A 20,386-nucleotide genomic window follows, 5' to 3' on the forward strand; every position below is an offset into this window, starting at 1 on the left:
GGCAGTCTCCCCTCCACACACACACACATATTTTTATTACTTTAAAAAAATAACTCAGGTCATTAGTAAAGTTATGTAGTATACATTCCCCCCCCATCTTTTTATTTAACTTGCAAAGCGTTGTTTTCTTATTTACAGCCCTTTCTGCTACTAGTTTATTCAACCAGCAAATGAAATAATTGAAAAATTATTTAAAAAGAAAACATTTTTCGTCTTGATTTTGATCTAAAACCATCGTTTGTTCTTGCTTTTACCTTAATTAGTATATTCTAGATTATGTTTGACATTTTTCATATTTTCCTTGTAATTTTTTTGCCCAGACTTGCTTTTCTTAAACAACTTCTTTTAATTCCCTTTTTAATGCTTCTCTGTTTATATTAAGGATTTTTATTTTGTGTTTTGTTACTCTAAAGAGTATTATTGTATTATTGTAGGCACAAAATAAAATATCCGGAACATGATGATTATTTTAAAGTTGGAACATACATGTTTTATATACATATATACGCATATTGTATATAAAATTTTGCTCTTTTGAGTATTTTTATCACTTTGTAATTACTTGCCCCTTCTAAAACCCTAATCTATTGCGTTATATCTACCTAGATTTAAGCCTGACATTATTAAGGTCTGTGTTATTAGAGAACAAAATCTGGCAGATCTTGCCCAATTAGAAAGGTTTGGAATACATTCTACTGATTTTTAGGATCAGACTAGCAAGATTTGGAGAGACTTCAGTTGGACAGTGGGTGTTGTTTTTGTTCATATTATTAGTAATTTATAAAACATAGAGTACGGGGGAAACTAGACAAAATAAATCTCAGGTCCTTTGCATTATTTAAATGTAACTAAAGAAACCTAACTAGCATAAGTCTATCAAGGTAAAATATTTTTGATCAGTAAAATTTTAAAACAGCCCCGTAATCTGACCTTTAACTGATATTTTGCTTAATAGAAGAAGTACTTATCTGTATGCATGTTTCTAGTTTGATGGCATTTATATAAAGAACTCTTCTTTGTTTCTAGGTTTTGCTGGGGGAGATTTACACAGGCACTAGTGTAGCAAGAGTGGTAGTGAAAGAGTTAAAAGCCAGTGCGAGCGCAAAGGAACAAGATAAATTTTTGAAAAATGGAGAGCCATACTAGTAAGTAAACTTTAAAATTATGTAGTGATGTAAATATGTTTTGTGCAGTTAAATTTTTTTTAATGTTGAAGACAGTTTTCTTACCTTTTCTTTTTTTATATTAATATAATATTTCATGTAGGAAATATTCAAAAAAAATTTAATAGACTATGGCAAAACATTGAAAGTGTAAATTATTTGCCCTAAAAATGACTTTGCTATATTGTATATTAAACTATAATCCTATGATTAAATTTACTAATGGAGACTGGCACTATACTCAGTGTTGGTTGAAAATTAAGCCTTTCTATTTAAATTTAAATGACTACCCCTAATTGAAACATCCAATAAAATACGAACCTGTTGTCTCTGCAATTTGTGAAGTATTTAGTTATTTAAAAAGTTTTGTGTAATTTATAAATCAATTTCTCTTGATCAAAAGTAGCATACTTGTCCAGTCATTTTTAGTTTGCTATTTCTGTTTAAATTTGATTTAGAATTCTCTGAAATGGTGAGTATAATGCTGGACTTAAGAGGCAGGTTGGTGAATGAAGAAAATTGATATTCTACCTCTCACACTTGCTAGCCCTGTGACCACAAGCAAGCCAGCCTCTGTGAGGCCAGGCAACTCAGTAACAGTGACTTACAGAGGTGGCATTCTATATCTATAGAAAAAATATTACTGTATATCTAAAACCACAGATCCATCACATATTAATATGTTTATATTTGATTCGGGGCAAAAAAATGGGGGTAAAAATTTGTGGACATTTTATTGGCATGCTTAGTGATGAACATTGATTTGAGTTTTTTGTTTTTTAAATTATAGTATTCTTCAACATCCAAATATACTTCAATGTGTTGGACGGTGTGTGGAAGCAATCCCCTATCTTCTGGTGTTTGAGTTGTGTGACATGGTAAGTTTCAGAAGAGAATTTAAGTTCAGATTTATTTTTTTTTTTTTAGGTTTTTACAAGGCAAATGGGGTTAAGTAGCTTGCCTAAGGCCGTACAGCTAGATAATTATTAAGTGTCTGAGGCCAGATTTGAACTCAGGTACTCCTGACTCCAGGGCTGGTGCTCTATCCACTGCACCATCTAGTTGCTCCTTAAGTTCAGATTTTTAGAAGACTTTATTTGAAAGACTTTTAAAAATATATGAATATGGGAGCTAAATACTAGTTTCACCACAACTTCTCACCTCAGTTTCAGGTCTTTGCTGGTGATTTATTAAAAAATTATAAATAAGCTTTTCTAAAAGTATTCATTTACATGCTCCCACTGAAGAAGGAATATCCTGTTAGCTCTTACACTTCCATCCTGGACTCTTGGCCTTGAGGTCAAGAATAACTTGGGTACTTCTTGATGTAATAAATGACTTGTTCTTCCACTCATTGTGTAAGCCTACCAAAGAATGGATGAGCTCAAGCTCAAAAATCTAATTCAACTTTGTAGGTAATTGTGGCAATGTGCTTCTTTTAAGGATATATTAACCCTAATCTCTCCCAACAATTGTAGGTGCTCCAATCCATTCCTCTACCCATGACTTGTACACTATCCTGTCATATAAACTTTTTTTGCTAAGTATATTTTATACTATTAGGAAGTTCATTAAAGGTGAAGGGATCTAAAACTTCTTTCGTTCTATACATTAGATTTGTTCAGTTAACCTTTCTTTTTTCCTTATTCTCTTTTCTCAGCCCTAAAATTTCATGATTCTGCAGTTTATGCTAAGTTTAAGAATAACAAAAAATTTTAGGCATGATCTTTTAAAGCTAGAAAAAAAGCAGTTGCATGTTCTTTAATGATAAAATTGATAGCCAAAATATTCAGATTTTTAGAATTGTTTGAACTTCTTATTTGAATAGAAAATTTGAAAAATTGTTCATTTTTAGAATTGAAGTAGCAGTTTAAATTTAATTTTTTAATTTAAAATCAAAGCAGGAAATATTAACTAAATTAAGTAGTGTTGGATTTTTTTTCATAGTTTTGCTTTTTTTGTGTATAAAAATTTCTTTTGGCCAGGGCATGGAAGAGTAAACACAAAAGGAGACAGTTATAACATTATGACTTGCTACACTTCTTTCAAACTTCCCTATTTCTGTCATGAAATACAGTTACATAGGTTTGCAACTTTCATGTCATTCTCAACTGTGACTTCTTCCTCACCCCACATATCTAGTTATTTGTTAATTTTTATTATTGCTAACTCTGTAACATCTCTCATATCCATCCTCTTCTCTCCACTTAGAGAGCCACTACTCTAGTTCAAGGTCTCATCATCTCTTGCCTGAACTATTTCAATAACCTCCTAATTGGTTTTCCAGAATCCATCCTCTCCTTTCTCCAATTTATCCTTCACACATCTGCCAAAATGATTTTCCTGAAGTACAGGTCTTTATCATGTCATTCCCCCACTTATTAAATTAACTGATTCTATATTAACTTCTTGGATTAAATATAAACTCTTGTTTGACCTTCAGAGCTTTTTTACAAGCTCTGACTTTCCCTACTTTGCTTTATGGATACTACAGTCCAGCCAAAATGACCAACTTGCCATTTCTCACATAAACCATTCCATGACCTATCTCCATTCCTTTTCACTGCAGTCTTTCCTTATCTCTGCATCTTTGAGTCTTCAGCTTCCTTTAAGTCTTAACTCAAGTACCACCTTCACTATAAAGATTGTCCTGTCCCCTTCAATTACTAGTAACCTTTCCCCTTGATATGTTTTATGTACCTATATACATGTGTTAGATTGTAAACTCCACAGCTATTAACTTTATTCTTAGACCCCCATTGCCTCTGCACTATACTGTTGAAGTATTTAGTGGACCCTTAATAAATGCTTGTTGATTTATATTTTCATTTAAATTTCCTAATGGACTTTTAAATGTCTTAATATCAGTCTTAAAGATAATACATTGCAAAGAAAAATGATTTAATGAACATAATTTGTTCAAGATTGCTCTTGAGTTGTGTAATACTCTGAAGTCATACTTGAGATAATTATTAAACAAAAGTCTCATGACTACTGTATTATATATATTCTAATATGAGAGATTTGGAAAAGCCAAAAACTATATTAGAAGGAATTCATATGCCTTTAGTAACATAGTGTGAAGAGATCATTCAAAGTAAATTTTATATCTTTTGATAAAGCTTTTGTTTTATTGGGAGATCATTTAATCTAATCCCTTGATAAAAATTAGATATACCAAAACTTGCCCTTTAGACCATCCTAACATATGGTCTGCATTTGGCAACTAATATTTTTGAAAATGTTCATTTTCTTGCCCCCCCATCCCATCTTTACTCACCCACTTAGTAGTTTAAGCAGACTTTCATGTATCCAAGCAGCATGTATTTACTTTTTTTAAACAACTATCATAAATCTGTGTATATAAAGCTATCAGAATTATGATCTATAAACTCTCAAAATCCCCAAAGCACTGGATTCCTTCTTTTTTCATCACTGTTAAACAATCTACTAGATAACCACAATAGTTTCATAGTGAACATGCAAATACAAAATTTCATTTGAGCCTCACAACCTCTCTGAAATAGTACAAATATTTCTTCTGACTTACAGATAAGTAAATAGTCTCAAAAATATTTAAGTATGTCTTGCTCTCATATGGCTAATTGTGGATCCAGGAAGAAAAATTAATGTCTTCTGGGTTCTTGAAGTATGACTTTATATGTATGTGTAGACTAAGGTTGTTTTCTAAATGTATACAAACAATAGGGTTTTGCTTTCATTTTTACTCATTTTCCATTATTTCAAAATTATTTCCTAGTGTGGTAAGTATACTTTAGCTGTAATAGGATCATTCAGTAAATGTTTATTAAACATCTGCTAGGTGTTAGACTTTGTACTAGGGAGATAAAGACAAAATAGAATTGTCCCTGCTTTCAAGGAACTCACTATTCTTTCAGGGAAAATAATGTATACACAGAAGCATATACAAAATGAATAGGAAGTTAGTTTGATTTGGGGCTGGAGAGCTGAGAAAATCAGGAAATTTCTACAGATGTTATTTGTATAGAATGTGGAAGGAAAATAGGATCTTTGAGAGGGGAATGAGGAAGGATTGCATTATAGGTAAATGGGACAGTCATATATACAGGGCACTATTAGGATGTGCAGTGTCATACTTGAGGAAAAAGTAAGACATCTAATTTGACTGGAGTGATGAATAGAGGCTAGGAAAATAGGTTGGAACCAGGTTATGAGGGTGTATAAATGGTCATCTTCACCGGTCCATGACTCTCAAGTTCATTCTTCTTGATAGTCCATCTTCCTTCTGGCTCTCAGCCTAGGCTCTGTATTGCTCTCATTTATTTTTTTTTAATTCTCTTCATTGGATTATGGGATTTAGAGTTGATAGAGACTTTAGAAGTCTTCTAGTTCAAACCTTCATTTTAAGACAAGGAAAATGAAGGAAATAAGATAAGGAAATTGAAGCCTAGAGAGATTAAGAGACTTCCCTGAGGACATACAGGTAGTACATGTCAGACCTAGAAAGTACTGGAGGATATTGTCCTTCCCTCAGGCAGCTCACCTTGTAATGGAAAGACAGTTTGAAAACAGTTATGATCAAACAAGATATAATCAAAGTAGATGGTTGGGGTAGATAGATGGAGCTGGGTTTTGAAGGAAATGAGGAAATCAGAAGGTGAAGGATGAGAAGGAAAAACATTCTAGACATGAGGGACAAACAGTGAAAAGAAATGCTGCTGAGAGGGTCAAATTCAAAGAACAGGAAAAAGGCCACTGTAGGTAGATTGTAAAGTATGTGACAGAGATTAAGATTTAAAAAAACTGGGGAGGGTGGAGCCAAGATGTCAACAAGAGAGAATCATCTCTTAGGTGCTCTCTTAAAACTTGTAAGCTAAGGACTCTAAATACATTTTTGAGAAACAAAATCCACAGAAGGACCTAGTGAGGCAGTTCTCCAACCCAAGGTAACCTGGAAAAGAGTGGAAAGGCTTGGCTCCACAGGGTTGGAGTGGTGGCCTGCCAGAACAAAGGAACTTCAGTCTCCCGGAGGCAGCCCCAGGGCGCTGGGAGCACAGCAGCAGGGGCAGTTTCCTGATCTACACCCCAGGGAGCACCAGGAACAACTTGGGGGAACAGTGGGGGATTTCTGCCAGAGTGAGCATGTGAAGCCCAGCCCTCAGGGCACACAGCGAGCAGCATGGTCCTGGCAGCCCAAATCCAGGAACAGGAAGCAGAAGCCAGTAAGCAGGAGCCCCCAGGGCATGAGCGTGCTGGGCCTAGGGAGGGAGCAGAGAGAGAGACTACCAAGTTCTGTCCTCTGTCCCTGGAACAGATCCTGATCCCAGTCTAGGCCCCCCCATAGAACAGCAGGGCCCCCCACCTCAGCCCCATGGCAAAGGGGGCCACTTGTGGTCACTCACAGACCAGGAGGGAAGACAGAACCTCACGCAATAAAAAGCTCAGGAAGCACCCCAAAACCAGGCACAGGCTGGGAAAATGAGTAAGCAGAGAAAAAAGAGGAACATCATTGAGAAATACTTTGCTTGTGATCCCAAGAAGGATCAAAACACTCAATCTGAAGATAAGGAAGAACAAGCTCCTGCATCTAAAGACTCCAAGAAAAACAGAAACTGGGCTCAGGCTATGACGGAGGTCAAAAAAGACTTTGAAAATCAAGTGAGGGAGATAGAAGAAAAATTGCGAAAAGAAATGAGAGAGATGCAGGAAAAACTAGCAGCTTAGTCAAGGAGATCCAAAAAAATGCTGAAGAAAATAACATGCTAAAAACCAGCATAAGTCAAATGGTTAAAACAGTTCAAAAAGTTATTGAGGAGAAAAATGCTTTAAAAAGCAGAATTGGCCAGATGGAAAAGGAGATAAGAAAGCTCTCTGAGGAAAAGAAATCCTTCAGACAAAGAATAGAACTGAGGGAGATCGCTGATTTTATGAGAAATCAGGACACAATACTTCAAAACCAAAAGAATGAAAAATTAGAAGAAAATGTGAAACATCTCATTGAAAAAAACAGCTGATATGGAAAACAGATTTAGGAAAGATAATTTAAAAATTATTGGAATACCTGAAAGTCATGACCAGTAAAAGAGCCTTGACATCATTTTCAAAGAATTATTACAGGAAAACTTCCCTGATATCCTAGAAGCAGAGGGCAAAATAGGAATGGAGAGAATCCACCGATTTCCCCGATAAAGAGATGCAAAAAAAAAAACAAACCACCCAGGAATATTAGAGCTAAGCTCCAGAACTCCCAAATCAAACAAAAAATATTACAAGCAGCCAGAAGACACAATTCAAATATCGTGGAGCTGCAATTGGGATCTCACAGGACTTAGCAGCAACTACATTAAAAGCTCATAGAGCTTGGAATATAATATACTGGAAGGCAAAAGAGCTTAGAATTTAACCAAGTATCAACTACCCAGCAAAACTGAGCATCCTCTTCTAGGGAAAAAGATGGACTTTCAACGAACCAGGGGAATTTAAAATGTTTCTGCTGGAATGGCCAGAGCTGAACAGAAGGTTTGACCTTCAAATACAGACTCAGATGAAGCATAGAGAGTGGAGGAGAAGGAGAAAATATGAGGGACTTAATGATGATGTACTACATGTATTCCTGTATAGAAAAATGATATTGATAATACACATATGAACCTTCTCATTTAATAAAGCAGGTAGGAGGAGCTTTTATAGATGAAGCACAGGAGAAAGGTGAATTTGAAGATATAATGTGCTGTAAAAATGGAGTCAATAGATAAAAGGGAAATGTGATGGGAGAAAGAAAAAGGAGAGGAGGAATAGGCTAAGATTTCATATAATAAGATTTTTTCTTTATTACAGTGAGCTATTGCAATGATATGGAAGGGGGGAAGGTAAGGGGGAATGAGGGAATCTTTGCTCTCATCAGAGGTGGCTAGGAGAGGAAACAGCATATATACTCAGTGGGGTATAGACATCTGGAGTAAGAAGGGGGGGACAGGGGGAAGGGTGGGGGATGTGAGTGATGGAGGAGAGGATGGACCATGGGGGGAGAGTGGTCAGATATAACACATTTTCTTTTTTACTTCTTGCAAGGGGCTGAGATTGGATGGCCTGTCTGGGACCACAGGGCTGGGTGGATGCTGGGCCTATGGGGTGGTATGTGGGCTCAGGCCCCAGGGCCAGGAATCTGTCTGCTGTGCAACTTAGCTACCCTACAGCAGAGACAGAGTGAAAGGAGAGAGAAAATATAGTACATGGTAGTGGAGAAATACGAATGGAGGGAGTTGCGATTAGCAATGGCAATGGTGGAAAAATATGGAAGTAACTTTTGTGATGGACTTATCATAAAGAATGTGATCCACCCACAACACAGCTGGTGGTGTTGGAACACAGACTGAAGCACATTTTTAATTATTATTATGTTTTGGGGGGTTGTTGCAGGGCAAATGGGGCTGGGTGGCCTGCCTGGGGTTGCATAGCTGGGTGATTGTTAGGTGTCTAAGGTTGCATTTGGCCCCAGGTGCTTCTGGCTCCAGGGCTGGTGCTCTGTCCACTCACTACGCTACCTGGCCATACCTAAAATTATTAGTATTATGGGGTTTTTTTTAGTTTTAATTTTAATTTTTTTCCTCTCCCCTTTATCGCGCATGCAGGTCTAAATGGTTTTGGTTGGAGGGGGTATTATGTTTACTGTTAAACAAGAATATTTTATTAATGTATAAAAAATATTATTTGTACAAAATAAGAACAAATAAATACATACATTGAAATTTTAAAAATATATAAAAAAAGATTTAAGAAGACTGGAAAGGTTGGGAAGAGTTTTAAATGACAGAAGTTTTGGGTTTTTTCATTGGAACCTGAAAATAGTAGACACTGGGGTTCATTGAGAAGGAGTCTCACTTTGAGAAAATATTTGGAAATATGAGTGAAGGATAGAGTAGAACAGTAAGAGATTTGAGGTAATGAGAATCTCCACCAGGTGACAGCTGGGTGAGTAAAGAGAAGAAATTTATGAAATGATGTGAAGGTTCAAAAAGGCTATAACCAAGGTCTAGTAGGTTCTGCTCCTTAAAGGCAAAAAAAATCTTTGAATAGTTCTTTTTTCTGGTTTACAAACACTTTAGCCCTTTTTTTTTAGGTTCTTTGTGCTGATGTGCTGCTCATCTTTTTATAAGAACATCTTGGATCCTATCCCCATCACTTGTGTTTCTGTTTGCTTTTTACTTTTTATCATTATTTCTTTTTTGTAGTAAGCTTTCTTAAACTAGTTTTTTTTTTTGATGAATTATCTCATTCCTACATCCTCTGACCCTTCTGCAAACATAAGGTCACTGCAAAAAAAAAGCCCTAGATTTTCTCAACAAAAAATTTTATATGTGTAAATAGGCTTTCCAGTTCTATGAGTTGTCCAGTGTGGTAATGCAACTGATCCTGAAGAAGCCAGCAGGAGTGCCAGGGAGAGTTCTCTTTTCTTTGTGAGAGCAGGGGCTTGTGTCTTGACAAGCACCACAATTCTAGTGGCATCTAGTGAACTTAGACCATCAAGTGAAAGGTTAGCTTTATCCTACTGTAAGGTTTGTCACCTCACAATACTGTACTACCAAAGAGCCTCAGTGATATGGGAAATACCTGACTCTGAAAGATTAAGGTCTCCCAATTGATTGCCAGCTGGTGAGAATGGTATCTATGCACAGCACCTTCCCACTGTAATCAGTCTTATGTGCAATTATGACATCACTCTTCCTAATGTCATGATCTTTTTCAATACTAAGGATAACTATCATTATTATTATTATTATTATTATTATTATAGTATTTTTGATATTACATCTGTTTTATGTTTTATATAAATATCTATAGCCCTCTTTCCTATATCAGATTTCTTTTTAGTCTGCCATTCTAAAGAAGAGCTACATTTTACCAGATGTAATTTTTTTTAAAATCACTTGATTTTATTTAAGATGTAGTAGTAATAAGAGTACATTAGGTGGGATATGTATATTCTGAATTATTTTGTGAATGTTACTTCATCTACACTGTACATTTAGAATTATAATTGAAACAAACTTACTAGGTAAAAAATTAGAATATTCATTTGTTTATTAATTATGAAATCTTCATTTTCAACCATCCTTTTTCCTTTTCCCTTTTCACTTTTTTAGATTGAAAATACTTGGTTCAGTATAGCAGTATAAAAATTAAGTCTCTCAGAGCAATTTCCATCTATTTCTCTAGAATTTTTCAAAGATGTTTGAATAATTCTCTTTAGTATATTTCAAACAAATCATAGAAGTTACCTCCAAGAATCCTTAAGTAGTATGTTCCTGCCCCAATGGAACATTGTAATATAGTCACCTGCTGCCCTCTACAGTCCATTATGGAAGATGGCAAACTTAATGGGAATTTTTAAAAATCAGATTTCATTTGTATTGTTAAGTTTAGTATAAAAATAATTTTTTTCAAGATATATATACCATTTAAAATACCATTTTCAATACTTCCCCCCTTTTGAAATTGAAACAATAAAATTGCGTGCTATAGGTAATATTTGGGGTAGTTTACATTCAAGTGACAAAGAAAATTTGTAACTGAACTACTTCACTATTTTCCAGAAGAAGCTAAAAATCTGAAATAAAGACCAGGTTATTCTTAGTTAAACAAATCAATATAAACCAATTGCTACAGTGTAAAATCTACTGAAACCAAGGACTTTATAGCTAGATTTTCCATTCGAATGCTTTTAAACATAGCATTGGATCCCATTGGTTACAAAATAATTATAAGCAATCAACCAAATTTATTATGGTAGATTTGAATACTGGCAGTGTTCTAATAACTGACATATATAATCATTCCAGCATCCTACTAAAATGTTGAATGCCTTAATTTGGCAGAATATTATGAGGAAGGATAATAGAAATATTTAAAGAAAATCTTGTCTGTTTTATTAGTCATTTTCCCCTCTTGATAAGGATTTCTGTTAACTTCCTTTACTTTATTAATATTTTGGGTTTTAGTGACATAGGGAGAAAGAAGGACATGTAAAAAACTTCGATGGACATGTATATCCTCAAGTGATTTTTTTAAATAACTGCTACCATCTTGCCATTTCTCCTTTAATCTTTGTAATAGAGCTACTTGGACTTCCGGACAAGATGGCAGAGAAAAGACAGGCACAGTTCTAAAATCTCCTAATCTTTCCCCATAGATGATATGTAATAGAGATACTTATGAAAAATATTAACTGTGTTTGGCACAAACCCTTGTTTATTTTGAGAAGTAGCCGATTATTACAGAATATATAAATCATCTTGTCGATAGGTTTATGTTTGACCTACTTCTTTGTTAGTTCTGATAAGGTGCCCTTATAATTAAGAAATCTGGTTAGTTGATTCGATTTTAATTTTCTGCTGGAAATGTAGACGTATATCTTTTCTTCTTGTTTAGTTTCCAGATAGATAACTTTTAATGTCCTCTTTAACCTTTAACATGTGATTATTTGCTTGAATATGAGTTAATTTATTTTGCATTAATCAACATTCATTGACTTCTACCTGGTGTAGAGTGATGGGTATGATGGTGGGTTTGGGGTTTGTTTTTCTTAATCTTGTTACTGTCTTTGAGGATATTATTCATTTGAAAAGATAGTGGAAAAACTTAAAAATGAAAAGTTTTTTGAAAAGATACATAAAATAAAACTAAATTCAATGTAAAATATATGTCTAATTTTTGAGAGGAGTACATTAACTTGACTATCTCATTTCCTTATTTATAAAATGAGGTTAATAATAGCATTTTTCTTATATTATTGTTGTGAAAATCAGTGAAGATTTTTATAAATAAAGCAGTTTGCACACCTAAAAGCATTATATAAATGTTAGTTTTTACTGTTGTTATTTTACACCAAAATATTGATAGTATTTTTTTGTAGTAGCAAAGAACTGGAAACAAAGATGTACATAGATTGATAAATGACTAAACAAGTTGAGGTAAATGAATGCAATTAATTATTATTGTTCTGTAAGAAACAATGGATATGATGAATTCAGAGAAGAATGAGAAAAGTTATGTGATGAATTGGTGCAAAGTTAGATAAGCAGAACCAGGGAAACAACTGTGTAAATGGGGAAAATAGCTGTGCCAATATAATTGAAAATGAATGTGAAATTATGATAACCACGTTTGGCCCCAAACAAGTGCTTTGAAAAGGTTTCTTCCTCTCTTCATTACAGAGGTGGTGTAACTTTAAGTATAGAACACTACCAATAGGATCACTTTTTTGATATTAGTTTTTCTGAACTATTCATTTTTCCCTTTCTCTTTTCTTTATTATAAGGAAAGGCAAAGGAGAAAAAGTTATATCAGAAAACAGGTTAATATCAGAAAACAGATTATGTATAAACAAAAATATCAATAAAAATTTTAATATGTATATTCCCATTTTTTCAGATTTTTCATCTGTAAAATGAGAAGTTGAGCTAAATGCAGGTTCATGATTCTGTATTTCTGTTTTTTCAAGTTTGATTTACAAGTCAAAGCTACAATATAAGTAATACAATAATATAATTGAGGTATTTATTTATTCTTTTATATAATTGTTTCACATATGGTTGAATGAAGAAGGAAAGTATTATGTATTTAAGTTGTGTTTTGTAAGACTTGATGAGTTGGAGTCTTAAGTTTATTTATTTTATAATCACTTTGATGTTAAACAAGTTATGTGTTTCAATACTGCTTTCATCTTACGTATCTCTTGAGCATATTTGCATTCAAAAATAGTAATTTGTGTTAACAATTTATTTTTTTCCAGGGTGACCTAAAAGCATATTTGTGCAGTGAGCAGGAACATATTAAAGGAGATTCACAAATAATGTTACTGCAGAGAATGGCCTGTGAGATTGCCGCTGGACTTGCTATAATGCATAAACATCATTTTGTGCATAGGTAAGATCTTCTGATTTGAGGACTGGTTTTATATCACTTCGTTGCATTCTGGAGAATATTTAACTTTCTACAAGATTATCTTACAGAAACACATAAGGAGGAAAAGATGGCAAAGAGAAAAGTTCTTAATCTGCAAGTGTGGTTTGAGATGAAACTGCATCTCTCTAATTGTAGACTTGTTCTCCTTGTTAATATTTGACATAATGGTAAAGTTAGAAACTAATGCTGTACTCGAAGCTCCAGAACAAATGCTTAACAATTTTTAATTCTTTGTTAGACATCAGAGTAGAAAGCACACTACAACTTCTCATTCTGTATAATTCATGTCCCAGTCTTCCCATATATCTTCCATAGAGGATCACCCTGATATTCTGAAGACTTTCTTGTTTTCTAATACATTGGTACATACAAGATGTTTGTGCAAGCTCTCTCTTTTCTCTCACTTTTACCTAATTTGTTACAGGACATGTATGACTTTAATAATACATTACATATGCCATCTGGGACATGCACGTTTCTGTTGATAGAATACTATACCCAGATTACACTCAACCATAACATCTTTCCATTGACCTTTGTATTAGTCTTTTTAAAAAATTCTTCTGAGGTTGTAGTATTTTACAGTATGCAACCAGATAGCATTACTGAGAGCATAGTTTTATTAAAGGGATAGGCTTTTGTAGCAGTGTATATTTTGAAATCACCAAAAGTGCTGTTTTACAAATGATTTACAAATTTACAATGATGTACAAATTCAAGTTAAATTACCACCTCTCTCCCAGCTCTAGGCCTAGGTCAGTTAGCTGTACTTACCAAGACACAGATTGAGAGACCAATTGAGTCTCTTGCTGGATCTTCATCTAAGCCATACTTTCTAACCGTGGGTATTCCCTTCAAGGCTTTCCTTCTCCCTCTGTACTTTTTCATTTGGTGATCTCATCAATACTCTTGGATTGCCATTTGCAGAGATTCTCAGATTCATTTATTTAGCTCTAACTTCTCTACTAATTTACAGGCCCTTATCTCCAGTTGTTTATTGTACATCTCAAACTGGGGTCTTAAATTCAATATGTCTAAAATTGAATTCATTATCTTTCCTAAAAAAATGCTCATCCTATTTTCCTTATTACTGTCAAGGACATCACCATCTTCCAAGTCACTCAGACTTAGAACCCAGCTCATCATTATCAACCCCTTCCCTCCCCATTTCCAACTTTATAAGTTTACCTTTGTACATAGTTCTTTTCATTATTGTTTCCACCATTGGACTGTGACTTCTTTAAGAAGATGGACTTTTTTTCCCCCTTCCTTTGTATTTTCTGTGCTTACATCAGTGATTGGCACATAGTGGGTACTTAATAAATGCCTCTTGATTTGACTAATTCATTAGGTTGCCCATTAATGCCTTTACCTGTCACAATATGCAATTTAACTTTCATCATTGACACTGAGTCACTTAGATGAAACATGAAATGTGCAAATTTAGACATATCTCCTCTTCAAATGTTAATGCACATTATTTGTGCCTGACCTATGGTAGAACTCTTCAAGCTCATATTGGTTTGGTCAGCCATAGTTGGGCATATACTGTATGTTGACCCTGATATAGTGATGTCATCTTGGTCGTCTTCAAGTACAAAGGACAACAGACTGTAAGCTCCTAGAGCTGCTGTTATCTTAAATGTAACAAACCATTCTTAACCGTCTTTGACCAAGAGTCAGGACTTAAGATTCCTTAAATTCAAGTCTTCTCAATCACTGTGAATTAAAATGCCATCTGGTCATTTTGAGAAGATATTTGAGATTATGCGGTAGTAAATACATTATATTATTATCTTCACTCAGCTCTTAGAGGCTTGTTCATCCTGTTCAGCTCAGAATATTGAAGTTACTAAGTTATTCAGCTATCATAAATAATTAGGTGTCAAGGGTTATCCAAATGTATAATTGCACACTTAATATTAAGTATCATTTTCCTCAAAAGTTTTTCCTGGTGTATAATTGAAGATATCTTAACCAGAAAAATGTAAGAGTTAGTTCATTCATATTACCATTATATATATATTCTTCAACCAGAGGGAGTTTAGAGGTTTTCATCATTATTATTTGGTTTCCTACCTTTTTTTCCTGTTATTTTTCATTTTCTTTCATTTAAGAACAAGGAATCATGTAGAATACTTTGTAACTTTGGGCTAAATAATTTGGTAGTTACAATTTTATATCAAAAAGTCAATGATAGTTTGCTTTTATGCCATTTTACTTTCAAGATTGAAAGCCAATATCTCAGCTGCTGTCCATTGAATGAAAGAGTATCATCTTCATAGAATCTTTTTAGTCTACTTGCTTTTTTTATATTTTTGAATGGGTCTAAATGTAAATTGAAAGGAGAGAGGGAAAAGCAATCAGTTTATAAATGAAGTTGGGAGGACCCCTTGCTTTCAGAACTTGTGACAGCAGAATTACATCAAATGTACAAAAATACAATATATTTCATTTTCTTAGATTGATCTATTTTGTTTCCATGGTTCCAAGCCTTCTGGTTCTCTCCTCCTTCCACACTGGTCTGTCTATTCATGATTTCTCTTAACAACTAAATATGGATCTCTCCTGAGGTGTTTTCTTCAGTCTTTTTTATTCTTTACACTCTCTTCCCTTATTCATTTAATTCCTCCTTGACTTCAACTATCACCTCTATGCACATAATCTGTGTATCTCTTCAACTCTGACTTTTTTCTCCTAAGGGTCAGACACAATTTTCAGCTGTCTGCCAGTCATCTCCACTTTGATATCTTCCTTTTATCTCAAAAATCAGTGATCCTACAAACTAATTATCTTTTCCCCCTAAACCTGCTGATTTCCCTGACTTCCTTTATTAACAATGGCATCACCATACTCTCATTCACACAGGTACAAAATTTTAATTATCTTTGACTCCTTTTTCCCTAGTATTCTACACATCTTCACTGTAGAATGTGGTTGTTTCCACAGCTGCTTCCCATCCTTTATTCTCTTGACTATTCTTACGTTGGTCTCCAGACCTTTGGTTTTCCTTCCCTATTCCCTCCATTATTCTTTATTTCAGTAAATATTTCTTAAGTAACTTTTATGTATAAAGCATTTGCTATACCATGAGGAAAGATAAGAGCTAAGACTGGATTCCTACCCTGCTGAAGTTTACAGTCTAGGAGGCATGATTATAATATATAACCTTCCATGCCAAATTGACTACTATATTTGTAGATTGAAAATTATTTTATTTTTAAGTTAAATTTTATTTTATTTTTAGTTCCTAATTCTCTTCCTCCCACCCCTTGAGGATACAAGAAAAGCAAACTTATTACCAATATTTATAGTCTTGCAAAGAAATGTCTGCATTCCATGGAGTGAGAGAAAATATTCTGTGCTCTGAATCCATCAGCTTTATCTGGATATGGAGCATATTTCAACATGAGTCCTTTGGAATTGTGATTGATTGTTGTTTTGATCAAAATTGCTATATTTTTCATAGTTGATTATCTTTACAATATTGTTATTGCATAAATTATTCTTTTGCTTTTTGAGTCAATGTTGTTAACTAACTCTTCCATAATTCCTAGGTCATGGAATTCAGAGCTGGAAGGGATCTCACATATCATTTAATCCAATCATTTTTGTTTTACAGATGAGGAAATTGAGTCCTAGAGAGGTTAAATGATTTCAGAGATACAGGTGTGTTGGATTAGTTCTCAGTTCTTCTGACTCCTAGGGCTCTTTTCATTTTACAATACTCTCTTTAAGTTTATTAGAGGTACAAAACAAAGTTCTATGAAGGGAGTCATTACTGACCAACAGATGAAAAGAAGGAAATAGGACTGCCCAGAAACAGGGAACCACACCCAAGAAATACATGGAAATGGAATAGTGGACTTATAGAGTCTTTTTTCATTTCTCCCCTATTTCAGTGGTTTCACACCACTTCAGATTCTCTTCACCTTTCACTTCTGTTGTAATAACATAACTGATTTCCCAGTCTTTCTTTCCTCCAGTCCATCTTCCACATAGTTGTTAAAATCATCTTAGGCAGAAATCTAACCATAGAACTCCCCTACTCAGTTTCAGTTTCATTTGTTCTGTTACCTCTTGGATTAAATTTAGACCTCTCTTCTGGGTATTGAGGTTTTCTGCCACTTGACTCCAGTATTTCAAACCTTTTCACAAATTCTCCCTTTGACATCCTTGTGTTGTTTGTTTTTGGTTTTGTTTGTTTTTTGCTATGTGTGTTCTATTTTTTGTTTATTTTTGTGATTGCCTTTTGGCTTCTTCATTCTATTTCCTGCCTCTCTGCATTTGTATAGTAGCCCTCCTTTCCCCTCCTCTTTTCAGAATATTTCCATCAAAGTTCTACTCAAGGGCAGCCTCTTAAATGAGCCTTTTTTCTTCTCTCCCTCTTCAGTTAACTTATATTTTATTTCTTTGTATATGTATTAAATCCTACTAGAATTTTTCTTTGGAAAAGATTGTTTTGTTTCTGTATTCCTAGCCTGTGGCACATAGTAGGAATTCAACAAATGTTGTATGATTTGAATTACATTCCCACAAAATAGGACATTTTGACTGTGTTTATAGTAATTTTGAAAATAGTGATGAGAACTGACTGGAAAGTTAGTGTGGCACCAAATTAGAGAGTTTGAACAAGGGGGCAGTTAGGTGGTGCAGTGGATAGAGCACTGACCCTGGAGTCAGGAGTTTGAATATCACCTGCATTGTAACAAGGTGACCAGATCAATGAGTTAGAAAAATCATGGAGAATACAATGAAGGAAGGATTGGGTTTCAGAAGATTTGGTAAGAGGCTGTTAAAATAGAACAGGCCAATGGAAATCCATCTTATGTTAATACTCCTAAATTACTCCCTAATATACAGAGTTGATCCCATGCTACACTACCCAAAAGCTTTCATTAACTCTCCTTTGAATAATAAACTTCCATCTGAATAAAGACCTTTTTTGTAGCCTCCTTTACAATAACTTCCATGACCTTAATAATTACCTACTTTTCACCTCTCATCTTATATTATCATCCCTCATATACTCTTATTTTACAGCCAAATTGACAGTTGGTCACCTCCCAAACATTACTTGTAGTGTTGTACTGCCCCTCTTTTTCTGTGGATGCCTAGGGCATGGGAGGATAGAGCACAAGAAGATCTGAATCAAACCCAGCCTCCTCACTTAACTACACATGATCCTGGATGATTCATCTAACCTCCTTAGCCTCCTTTCTTCAACTGTAAAATAGGATCAGAATAGCACCTACCTCTTAGTGTTTTTAGGATCAACTAAGATAGTTATATAGTGTATTATAAATGCATGCTATTATTAATCAATATGCCTGGGATCACTGCCTCCTCTCTGCTTCTGCAGTTTTCCCTAAATCTCCTAGCTCAATCTTTCCTCCCTTGTATTCTAATTAAAATTTATATTAATATTTTATCAGTGTACAGTAAAATGGAAGCTCCTTGAGAATGTAATGTTTGATTCCTTGCATTTGTATCCCTAACTCCAGTCGCTGGAACTTAAATGTTTTTTGATTGACTGAGCAACATTGCTACATACTAGCAGAAGGCAGAATAGTGCTTTATTTTAAATAACTGTGACTCTGGTAACCAATGGAATATGCACTTACTAAGTTTCTTTGGGGGGTGAGTAAGGTATGAATAATGGAGTAAAACTTGATATGGCAATAGATAATAGCACTTTATTGCTATTTTTGGTATTTGTTTGCTTCCATTGGCATATAATTCTAATCTTGTCAGAAAAATAAAAAAAACTTACTTAAAGGCTTAGAAATTGTTTATAATGTGCTCATTATGAACTTTTAATATAAGAAAAGATAAAATTAAATGGAAAAATCAGCTTAGAAAACTATCCTACTGGGTTTAAAGTTTTCTCTTGGTTCAGGGAAGAGCAGTCCCTCCTGGATCTCAATGACTCACCTACCAATATCTTTTGTCTCTTGGATTTTTAGGGCAAAAATGTCAACTTGATATTTTTATTCAACTTTTATTTTATCAGCTTCTTTCAACAAAGAATGATACCTCCCATATTTATTTGCTATAGTTTTAAAATGCTATGTGTGTGTGTGTGTAGATTTGTCATTGCAGCTGTTAATTTCTAACAATACTCTCTTGATATCAGTCCATGGTAAAGCTGCAGCATCCCTCAAGAATGATACAAAATCACAGTGCCCATTTTCTGAACTTCTATAACCTTATCTAAGGGTATCTTTCATTGTTGGGTTGCAATGGTTTTCCCATTTTAAAAAATATCACACCCAGAAATGACTGCTATTATTTTAAGTTCTGTAGTTTCTTAGGCAGTTAGGTGACTTTGGAGTTAGGAGGACAGAAGGTCAAATTCAGCCTCAGACACTTGATGCTAGCTGTGTGACCTTGGGAAAGGCTCAATTCTGATTGTCTTGCATCCAGAGCCATCTCCAGTTGTCCTGATTCAGATTTGGCCACTGAACTTAGATGGCTCTGGAGGAGAAAGTAAGGCAGGTGACTTAGCACAGCCTGTCCTCACTCAAAGCTAATTCATGTATTTGTCCTGGCATCACCTCCCTTATGTCATGGTCTTCTTTGAGAATGAAGGACAAACATCATCAGTAGTTTCCTAAATTATATTCCATTTAAGAGCTAAAACAATTAAAACAAGTTAAGATTTTTTTTTTCTGAACTCGGGTCTTAGTAGGAGAAGAATTGCAACAAAATCAATAGATCTTTCTCAGAGTCATGAAAAGCAGGACTTTGACTGATTGTGACCTAGTCATTTAAACTCTCAGTATCCCAGGCAGCGCTTTTATGTACTGATGAATTACTAATGTACATTGGTAGAGAGTGAAAACATGATAAAGTCTATACAAAACACTAAAATTCAATAGTCTTAGGAATTTCTAGCAGCTCACATTTTATCCTTAATAATTTTATGTTAAAATAAGGTATATCTCTTTCTATTAAGTAGTTTATATAAACTGAGACTCAAATAAACTTCTGTTTTTTTCTTAATGAAGTAATATTCTGCTTACTTTTTCCCCCTATTATAAAAGACAGAGATCAGGAGGAACAAGGATGAGCTTTTAATATTCAATCCCTATTCAATAATTAATTTAATAAAATTCAACATTTTCATATTCATCTTTAAGGAAAACAATGCTCTGGTTCTTTTGAAATATTTTTCTGCTATTAAAAATAAAGGAATGGCGGGGCAGCTAGGTAGCACAGTGGATACAGCACTGGTCCTGGAGTCAGGAGTACCTGGGTTCAAATCTGTTCTCAGA

At 34.4% G+C, this 20,386-nt stretch overlaps 1 protein-coding gene across 1 annotated transcript in view; it reads left to right on the forward strand.

Annotated features, from left to right (window-relative positions):
* Positions 1–20,386, forward strand: part of LMTK2 (lemur tyrosine kinase 2) — a 105,282-nt gene that overhangs the window by 60,343 nt on the left and 24,553 nt on the right. The window contains exons 6-8 of the mRNA XM_074201912.1: positions 1,027–1,145; positions 1,954–2,041; positions 12,937–13,070. Of these exons, the coding sequence (XP_074058013.1) occupies positions 1,027–1,145; positions 1,954–2,041; positions 12,937–13,070 (341 nt within the window). The remainder of the gene's footprint in view (positions 1–1,026; positions 1,146–1,953; positions 2,042–12,936; positions 13,071–20,386) is intronic.

The sequence above is a fragment of the Macrotis lagotis genome, chromosome X, assembly GCF_037893015.1.
Source record: "Macrotis lagotis isolate mMagLag1 chromosome X, bilby.v1.9.chrom.fasta, whole genome shotgun sequence".
Classification (NCBI taxonomy): Eukaryota; Metazoa; Chordata; class Mammalia; order Peramelemorphia; family Peramelidae; genus Macrotis; species Macrotis lagotis.